The sequence below is a fragment of the Ruditapes philippinarum genome, unplaced genomic scaffold, assembly GCF_026571515.1.
Source record: "Ruditapes philippinarum isolate M1 unplaced genomic scaffold, ASM2657151v2 ctg609_1_1_1_1, whole genome shotgun sequence".
Taxonomy (NCBI): domain Eukaryota; kingdom Metazoa; phylum Mollusca; class Bivalvia; order Venerida; family Veneridae; genus Ruditapes; species Ruditapes philippinarum.
Window position 1 is genome coordinate 120,268 of NW_026853899.1, and position 11,723 is coordinate 131,990.

An 11,723-nucleotide genomic window follows, 5' to 3' on the forward strand; every position below is an offset into this window, starting at 1 on the left:
CTTGTTAGCAGCAGACCTTTGATGATAACAAATGACCGAACAGTAGTTTAATAGTATACTAGTGTTTAAAGGTGTTCATTTTCCGTTAATGTTTGAATTTATGGATATTTACATCCATTAGTAATTGATTTACGAACAGATGACCATTCCCCCTTTATCTGACCATTTAATTAACCTGTTGTTCAACTTCAAAAATATTTGTGTAACTAGCTTGATCAGGCATGCGTACAGTTCATGAAATGATGACAGCCTTCTGCTGCAAATTTCTAACCATAAGATACGGTCATATACTGACCAGTCGGTACATTGTTTACCAAACAGTTATCAACAGAGGATAATGGCTTTACTATTAGTAAATATATTTTCTATATTTTTGTATGATAGGTAAACTAAACAACTGAAAATTTTATGAGAAATAAGAAATACAGATACTGCATCAAACAGAAAGCATTTGATGCAAATATTTTCTTAGCAATTAACAATGTAAAAAGAATTGTTTTTGCTGTCTAGTGTTATTTATTATATGTTCTTTGTATCAATGTTTATTTTATTTATTTTTTTTTGCTGCTCGATGTGGAAGTAATGCTTATATTCAATCGTTCAATTTTGCATGGCTTTTTCTTTTCTTCCTAGTATATTGAAAAATGTGGTTGCTATGGCAACAAATAGGCTAAAAATCTGGCAAATATAACAATATTTGTGATTGCTAAAAAGTGCTGAAAACATTTTTATGAAACTTAAATATTGATAAATGGCAGTATGGAGATTATACACATTATTGTAATCTTGACTCGGACTATTGGGAGTATATTAAGAACTGTCCTACTCACCAGCGTCGGCGACCTCAAGATTTCTGATTTTTTCACTATATGAGTTCTTTATTGCTTAAGCTATTTACCTCAAACTTCAAATATATGTTTCTGATCATCAACCATAGCCTGGGTTCCAGTCTGTCGATTTTTTTATGTTCCTGTTTAGCAAATCGACAGATACTATCAAAACGACGAACTAATACGGAATAGCGCATATGTTATTAATAAAGAAAAAAAAATGTTATAAATAAGTAAAAACTTTCAACGCCTGAATCCCAGGCTACATCAACCACATCAAATGTGACAAGGTTTACAACTTTAGCACACAAATTATCAAAATTACCCCCTTGAACTTAGAATTTTCATGAAACAAACTGTTTTTTTTTAAATCCTCTTTATTTCTTAATGCATCTTCTTCATTTGTGAGTAGGTTCAATACTCTAACTAGACTATTTCGAGCGTTTTTCTAGAAATTAATTATTTTCTACTCAAACTTCTTCATTCCATATAGCACTTTAATGACAAGGGTTATAAATCTAGCGTCCATATTTCCAGAATTATCTCCTTTAACTTTCATTTTTTATTATTCATTCTTTAAATTTATTATTTCTTCATGGATTTAATTAAAATTTAAAATATACATTCATTATCAACACCTATATCATATGTGATCGGATTTATAAGAAATGGGTTTCCATGATTATTTTCATTTTGAACTTGAAATTTAATCGATATTTTTTATTTCTTTTCGTTATTTCAGATGGTATATTTGAAAATTGTTACATTTTTTTTTACTTTTCTTCTTTATGACTACAAATGGTATTTTCTTTAACTTTAGAGATATTGTATATTGCAACACTTGAGTATTGTATATGTAATTATTCTTCTAAAACAATTTCAAAACATCCAAGAATATGTTAAATATGTACTGCAAATGTTTATAAACATTATAAGTAATCATTTAAATATATGCATTCATTTCTTAATGAAAAAAAGTTGGCTTTTCATGGAATGGCACGGAAGTGTCACATTGAAGGTTCCATGATAACCGCCGTATGAACACATCTGTGTATGTTTCTAAATTCAAAATTTTACTATTTCATGTTTAAATGTTGAATTCTGCTTAAGCCGGTGCTAGGGGGCGTGGACGGTAACTTGCACTTTCCAGTACCGTCCATGAACAGGCTCAATCAAACCGAGCCTGCAACATTTTCAATTTTGCCGTGTTGGACTTTCTTTAGGGATTCTGTATTTATCTATTTTAGACCAAATCCAAATAAAATTTCTAATTACCTCCCTTTATTTACATGAAACTGTTAATTTAGTAATATCTTTACAAATAATGATTTTTTTGGAACTTACAATATGGATAAATCTTCTTTTTAGCATCATATTTATTATTTAAAGCCATAAAAATGAGTTATATGATCTTTAAGATTGTTGTTGTTGTTGTTGTTGTTATTAGACACACATCATGTTGTCTCCTTCTTAATTAAAAAATTTTGCTTTTTTTTCAAAAAAAATGTTATATTCTTAATCTGGCAACAACCGGGGATGATTGAAGATTAACTCTCAGAGTAACTTTCAATCTGTCTTTCTTGAGATCACTTTTAAAGAACTTGTAACTTTTCTAACGAATTTACTTAAAATAGAGAAAAGTTGAAACATTAGTTATACATTTTCATCCTGAGAAAATTAGATCTTTTGATTATATGTTGTATAAACATAATTTTCATACTAGGCAGGGAAATTTTACACATTACTTTGATACAGACAAACTAAAAACTCCAAAGATTTAAGATCATTCATGATATTCTTTCATTTATTCATTCCTTCATTCATTCAATGGCATATTTGAATGGCTAATAGCCCTTAAGAATGTTGCTGGGATTCTAACCGGTAGGGGGCTTATGGATTGCTTGCAATACTATGATAATTGCTTTTTATTATAATGATAATAATAATAAGAAGAAGAAGAATCTTTATTTTGCAAATTAACTCTCAAAAGAGTCATGTACAAGCATTCATAATATATACAATAACATGTATGCATAAGTAAATAACTAATTACATAAGTATGTGTTTTCATAATGACCTTGACATATTAGCCTGAGGCTGAAGGCTAAGCCCAATAACAATGTCATTATGAAAACAGTAAATTATTGACAATTATATTAATTAACTGCACATAATTTAAAAACGTTAAAATTTAAGAGAACAAAAAATAACTAATAAACTGTATTTCTGTTGTTGTTAGATATTGCAAATGAGATTCTTGTTTTGAAAATGTCTCGGAAACCAACCTTGCAGCAATTCAAAATAGCGACTTCTTTCAATGAAAACAAAAGCAAATTCATAAAGGCCTGTCGGACCGTATTTGGTACAAAAACGAATATGGTACAAATTTGTACCATATTCGGTCGAATATGGTACAACTGTCTAATTGTACCATATACGTATCTGCAGTTTTGGGGTAAAATGCCTGACCAAATATGGTACAAACTTGTACCATATTCGGATGAAAAATGTACCACATTCGTTCCGAATATGGTACACACTCATCATCGTCATCATCATCATCATCATCATCGTTATCCAATCATCATCACCATCATCATAATTATCATTATCATCATCATCATCATCATCATCATCATCATCATCATCATCATCACCATCATCATCACCATCATCATCATCATCATCATCATCATCATCATAACTACAATTTGCATCAACGTCATCAATACCATCATGAAATAATCATCATCGTCATCTCATCATCATCATCTATCATCATAATCACCAATCGTCATCGTCATCGTCATCAAATCATCGTCATCATCATCATCATCATCATCATCATCATCATAACTACAATTTGCATCAACGTCATCAATACCATCATGAAAATAATCATCATCGTCATCATCATCATCATCAGCATCATCATCATCATCATAATCATCATCATCGGCGGCCGGTAATCATTGGCGTCAACATAATAAAAAACTTTTTTCATCATCATCATTATAATCATTATCATCGGCCGATAAACATCGCAGTTATCATCATCACAATCATCAAACCCCAATCATCATCACCATTGTCATCATCATCAATTACATCATCATCGTCACCATTAACACCATCATCATCATCGTCACCATTAACGCCATTATCATCATCATCGTCATGATGATGACAAAAGTTTTGATGATGATGACGACGATCAAAATTACCGTCATCATCATCATCACAAACTTTTATCATCATTGTCATCATCATCATTATCATTATCACCACAATCATCAAGGTCATCATCATCATCAACATCATCATCATCATCACCATTATCATCATCGTAATGAAGATCACAAAAATGTGATGATGATAACTGCGATGTTTTTCGGTCGATGGTGATGATGATGACAAAAGTTTTGTAATGATGATAACGACGGTCAGCACATCATCATCATCATAAAACAGTTACACAACCAGCAAAATCCATGTAAAGTGTGGTTAGGTTAGCTGTTTCTGTTACTGCTAGTTACGACGGCGACGACGACGACGACGATGATGATGATGATGATGATGATGATGATGATACTTTTGTCACTTCCAATATTAGGTTAATACAATGTATTTGAGTTTGAAAAAAAGTCTACACATCGGCAGACTATTTCATTTATTAAGAAATACATAATTTATGTACCATATACGTAGGCCATTTTCATTTTATGAGTTTTTTTGGTATGTACCAAATACGTTTTGGCGAGCATAGAAAAACTTATTCCAACCGAATATGGTACAATGTTTGTACCATATTCGGTCGAAAATTGTACCATATTCGGTCCGAATATGGTACATTTGTACCATATTCGACCGAATATGGTACAATTGTACCATATTCGTTTTTGTACCAAATACGGTCCAACAAAGGCCGAACTTGAGAGCCAATTAAAATTCTCCGATCTCATAATAGCCGAGTTTTCTCATAATGTCCTTCCTTTTTGCATTATGGCATTGTTTCATGTTCATAATGCCGTGGTCAACTTCATATTAGGCTTACATTTGAAGCGAAAACATGCCTTGTCGGACCGTATTTGGTACAAAAACGAATATGGTACAAATTTGTACCATATTTGGCCGAATATGGTACAACTGTCTAATTGTACCATATACGTATCTGCAGTTTTGGGGTAAAATGCCTGACCAAATATGGTACAAACTTGTACCATATTCGGATGAAAAATGTACCACATTCGTTCCGAATATGGTACACACTCATCATCGTCATCATCATCATCATCATCATCATCGTTATCTCATCATCATCACCATCATCATCATTATCATTATCATCATCATCATCATCATCATCATCATCATCATCATCATCACCATCATCATCATCATCATCATAACTACAATTTGCATCAACGTCATCAATACCATCACGAAAATAATCATCATCGTCATCTCATCATCATCATCATCATCATCATCATCATCATCACCATCATCATCGTCATCGTCATCATCATCATCATCATCATCATCATAATCATCATAACTACAATTTGCATCAACGTCATCAATACCATCATGAAAATAATCATCATCGTCATCATCATCATCATCATCATCAGCATCATCATCATCATCATCATAATCATCATCATCGGCGGCCGGTAATCATTGGCGTCAACATAATAAAAAACTTTTTTCATCATCATCATTATAATCATTATCATCGGCCGATAAACATCGCAGTTATCATCATCACAATCATCAAACCCCAATCATCATCACCATTGTCATCATCATCAATTACATCATCATCGTCACCATTAACACCATCATCATCATCGTCACCATTAACGCCATTATCATCATCATCGTCATGATGATGACAAAAGTTTTGATGATGATGACGACGATCAAAATTACCGTCATCATCATCATCACAAACTTTTATCATCATTGTCATCATCATCACCATCATTATCACTACAATCATCAAGGTCATCATCATCATCAACACCATCATCATCATCACCATTATCATCATCGTAATGAAGATCACAAAAATGTGATGATGATAACTGCGATGTTTTTCGGTCGATGGTGATGATGATGACAAAAGTTTTGTAATGATGATCACGACGGTCAGCACATCATCATCATCATAATCTACCGATAAAAATCGCCGTCAGCATCATCAAAACACATTTGTCATCATAATCATCATCATTATAATAATCATCATCGACCGATAAACATCGCTGTCATAATCATCAAAGTACGTTTGTTATCATCATCATCATCATCATCATCACATCAATTATCAACACCCCAATGATCATCATCGTTGTTATCTTCACCAACACCACCATCATCATCACCATCAAAACCAACATCATCATATCCATTATCATGATCGTAATGGTGATCACAAAAGTTTTTTTGTGATGATAATGACAGCGATGTTTTCGGTCGATAATGAGGATGTTGTGATGATGATGACGACGATGAGAATATCATCATCATCATCATCGGCCAATAAACATCGCCATCATCATCATCACAAATATTTTGTTATCATCATCATCATTATCATCATCGTCGGCCGATAAACATCGCCGTCATCATCATCTAAAATCTTATCATCATCATTATAACCATCATCATCGTCCGATAAACATCGCTGTCATCATCATCCCAAAACGTTTGTTATCATCATCATCATCATTATCATCATCATCATCACCACCACAATCATCAAACCCCAATCATCATAACCACTGTCATCATCATCACCACCACCATCATCATCACAATTTTTTTACCATCATCATCATCATCACAAATGTTTTGTCATCATCATCATCACATATTCATTTTACATTTTGTATTTTATAATTTGTTTCATTCAAGAGATTCAACAAACTTGTACTTTTTTCATTTATTGGTATACTGACAGGATTTTTCAAAGTAATATTGAAGAACATAGAACAGCATTTAAATTTTAATCCAACTGTAGCATTTTGACCAGACATAATATACATATATACATTCATTTTAGTAGCAGCCAAAATATCCCAAATGTGCTTCGTAAAAAGTTACCATTAAATGAGCAAATGACAACAAATTTCCGGTAGAAGAACATAATCATCAATCACAAAAATAACATAACAGGTTTCCAAACACCGACATACATGTATAATTCACCTGTAATGTCTGTACATGACATCTATGATATCATACCAACCGATTCCACTAACACGCAAACGCAGCCATGCGTTTGCCCATTTTGGCCCCTTGATGATTTCTTTTATTGCCGAAATAAGACCGCTGTTTCTGCCCGCTCTTGTTAATAGGAAACGAACGCTAATAGGATTTCTGTTACTAGTATCTAGTCCAATATCCGGCCGAATATTCTAGGTGTTTGCAAACTCATTGACCTTATTTAATCTCTAAAGGGTTTGCCGACCTTCGCCAACACAAACTGGATTGACGGGTTTGATTGTATGCAGAACTTAAAAATTTCAACTTGAATGTGAAGTGGTAACATCAGAAATGGAAAAGTCGTTCGCCTCTGTGCCCTCCTATTGTTTATCATATCTTGAAGCTCTTTCAGGGCTGAACACACAGAGACGTCACCGTTGTCGCCAGGTAATAAACCCAGTAAATAAAAGACTGTTTCATCTAAAACTCATACTGTGCTATTTCAGTCTTTAAATCAAATGGTTTTGGGTTTGATAGTTCATTATATTAAAGCTAACAACTCCCGTTCCAGAAAATAACCAACACTCTAACGCACACATCTGCTTACCAACCAAAAAAGATTGAATATCCAATGTTTCAAATTCAAATAATTGACACATACAATGTATTTCTATTTTCAAAATTTACTTTCCCTTAATCAAGACAACATATTATAGATTCAAAACTTAAACTAAAATTATTAAGTTTTGTTTTATTTTTAGAATGTTTACATGAACGCTTTAAAAACGTTCTTTACAATTCTCTTGAATATTGAGTAAAAAATCGGACCAATTTTTTCGTATTCAAATAAAAAAAAGTTTAGGGTCGGGCGAAAAAAATAGGTAGGGTCGGGTCACCGGAACCAGACATTTTTTTTCTTTTCGCCTAATGTTTAGGAATACAGTCACACCTGTCTAAAGCAGCCAGTCAAACATCCTTATTTTTGGAGAGATATATTCATTTAAAAGAGCTCAAAATCTCTTAAATCGGATTTTGGTGAAAATACACTTTCGAAAAAAAAAGTTTTAAAAATTTGAAAATTGCTATTAATTGTTTGGGTCAATCTAAAACTACTGACCAAAGGATATTGAATTATATCGAAGAAATTCTATCGTAAAACAACTGCAAATGCATGAAATATGAATTTCGTTAGTTATTTTTTTCGGCCCAATTTCTTGTTTATTTTTCGGATTTTCTCATGCAATATCTTCTTGTCAGAAGTTTTAGATTGACCCAAACAATGCACGAAATCATTAATATGGCTGACGCGACGTCATTCGACCAATCGAATGCGACGTCGACATTCCTGCAACGACGTTTGCTTAAAGCAATCATATCTGGACAAAACCTACCAATTATTATTAAAATGTATTAAAATATAAGCATTAATACCGAGGGGTATTAAACGATCAAATTTTCCAAGAAGCGCTGGCGCGCTTCATGGATTTGCTCACCTACCTTTACCCTTACAAGTTCACACTCTATGAACATAACCAAAATGCGATAATCCTCAAACTTTTACAGAGTTACCTGGAGCAAGCACGTCTCTAGTCTTAGAGTACTAGTACTTAGTAACCAGTACTAAGCAGATACATTCGCCAGTAATTGACAACTGCCCTACTTGAAACAGCGGTAGGGGAAGAATGGCCGTAGAAATCATTTCGTGACCAATCTCCACGAAAGTATCTGGCCCGCCCGGGAATCGAACCCAGGCCGCCTGCGTGCCAATCTGACGCGCAACCGACTGAGCTAGCCGGCGAAACAGTTACACAACCAGCAAAATCCATGTAAAGTGTGGTTAGGTTAGCTGTTTCTGTTACTGCTAGTTACGACGACGACGACGACGACGACGACGACGACGACGACGATGATGATGATGATGATGATGATGATGATGATACTTTTGTCACTTCCAATATTAGGTTAATACAATGTATTTGAGTTTGAAAAAAAGTTTACACATCGGCAGACTATTTCATTTATTAAGAAATACATAATTTATGTACCATATACGTAGGCCATTTTCATTTTATGAGTTTTTTTGGTATGTACCAAATACGTTTTGGCGAGCATAGAAAAACTCATTCCAACCGAATATGGTACAATGTTTGTACCATATTCGGTCGAAAATGGTACCATATTCGGTCCGAATATGGTACATTTGTACCATATTCGACCGAATATGGTACATTTGTACCATATTCGTTTTTGTACCAAATACGGTACAACAATGCCTAATGTTGAAAAATTTTAATTAATAAAATATTGATAATAAAGAATTTTCAAAAAGCCTTTTTATTGAGCGCCGAAGATTTTTTATTATTATTCTGACGACTTTAGGATTATAACATTATGTTTTAAAAATCAACATTTAGAATCATCAGGTTGAAAATGGCTTCGAGATTTCTGTGTGTAGGCCGAGTTAAACAGCAAATCAGAATGTCCAAATCTCATTAATTAAGTACGACGTGTCTTTTAATGGCTGTGTTTAGTCATAATGACGAATTTTTCTGTATCATTTAGGCATTTATTTAGAATTGTTGTTTTTTAAGCGCCTAATTTTGCATAGATACTTAACAAAACATCATAACGAATATTTGATTCATACGCTCTTTATCGTCTTTATCAATTACAAATGGTTTCACCTTTAAAGACCTGTGGGTATTCATTTTATCCGTTTTAATAACCATATTTCGCTTGTTTACATTTTCCCCTGAACATTTTAATAAAATGTGTGATTCATTAGCTAATCTTAATATTATTTTTTTCAGGAGTTGATGCTGATTTTCGTATCGGTGCATTTGTGTAGCTCATTTTTCCTTGTATGTCCAAAACATACACAATGTCCAAACCTACCCACTGGTTGTTTATGTCGCGAATCATGCCCAAGGTTTAATTTTGAGATCAACTGTCGTCAAGCGAATTTTGGTTCATCTTTACCAAGAGACACATTTATGGGTGTCAAATCAATAAACAGTGGCCTCCCTATAGAGTTATATCTCCCAGATAATTTAGCAGACATAAATATTGATGCATTCAATGGTATAGAAGCTAAGATCCAGTCATTGAATTTACGAAACAGCACCTTCGTCCGTATACCCGCTGCTTTTGGCAAACTTCATAATCTGAAGGCATTGTATTTATCTGGTAACCATATACAGACATTGACATATTCGGACTTCAACGCCTTCGCAAACAACCTTTATACACTGTCAATTAGTTTGAAATATATGTCGGCGTATCCACAGTTTATTGATACACTTCCTGTCTTGTGGCAGCTAACGCTCAAAGACATTCCATTCGAAATGAACGACATGTCCATTTTCAGTGGCAACAGCGTTATATCAACACTTACGATAACGTATTCACCTACCTACCGTGGACCAATTATACCGCCAAGTATTGTCAATCTTTCTGGACTGAGATCAGTTTATTTCTATGGCAGTCAAATACCATGTGATTGTTCCCTAAAATACTTGCAACATTGGGATGTATCGAAAGTTGGCATTATTTCACCATGTACGACGGGTATATATGAAGTCCTTGAATACATAAAGGGGGATCTTCAACGATGTTAGATGGTTCTGCTTACTTTTCCCTAAATAAGACCATTTCTTAATACCCGATGTACATGTACTCGTCTTAATGACGTAAAAAATGAACAAAAATAAATGTACTCAAGAAATCATTTTCCTGTTTACTTTGTTGTTTTGTTTTGTGTGTTAAAGATGAAAACAATAATTTGAATCAGTGATAGTGTACATATATATATTTGTAAGAATGAGCGTATGTAAGTATGCATGCATGACGGAGAGACAGATAATATGATTATCTCACACTGATAAAAACCGGAATGTAACTGTTTACGGTGGTAACGAGGTTTAACAAAGTTGCCGATAAACAGTAATCCAAGGTCTTTATGTTCCTGTCTGTGCTTACAGTCAGTATTTGACTTTTTTCCTGTATATTACCTAGGAACACATTATTTCCGAAACGACTTATGAGAACTAGTTACATTATTTAGCATGATTTCTTACAGTGGGATATTGATTAATGACTTCAGAAAAAGCATCGATTAATGTCATGAGAATCCGTTTGATAAAATGAAAAAAAAACAGCACAAATTGTTATGGTCACTAATAGAAACAAACAGTTACAATAGGTGAAAGTTTGAAAAAGGTAGTTTCAAGTTTCATTTAAAGCACACATCTATTTACTTGGGGCAACTTGATCCGCTGATACGAATGGCATATGATAATATTAATAGGTCTTCTTCAGATTTTTATATAAACGATACTAAGAAGCAGCTGTTTGATCTGATACGACGCGAAACTTTCAGCTATTTTATATACGGCAATTGAAAACAATTAGGGTGATAAGAGAAACAAAAACATAAAACACAAAAACGCACTATTTTTCTTTTAATTTTAAGGCACCAAGTTATAATATTGTTCAAACAAATGAAAGTGCCAACTTACCATGACTAAAAAGCGGTGTTGTAAAAAAAGGAAAACATACCTCGCATGGTCTTTGGTCACTCGTGTTAAGGTCACTGTTGCTTAAAATGGACTTATACATACAGCTGTTGTTTATTTACTTAATCGTAGTCAATATTTACCCGGGGGAAGAGGGGGTTGTAAC

At 33.5% G+C, this 11,723-nt stretch overlaps 1 protein-coding gene across 1 annotated transcript; it reads left to right on the forward strand.

Annotated features, from left to right (window-relative positions):
- Positions 1–283: 283 nt before the first annotated feature.
- LOC132738290 (uncharacterized) lies at positions 284–10,744 on the forward strand. The gene is made up of 2 exons (XM_060725759.1): positions 284–352; positions 9,854–10,744. Exons 1-2 carry the CDS (start codon positions 338–340, stop codon positions 10,658–10,660), a joined length of 822 nt encoding a protein of 273 aa, XP_060581742.1. The 5' UTR covers positions 284–337; the 3' UTR covers positions 10,661–10,744.
- Positions 10,745–11,723: the final 979 nt, after the last annotated feature.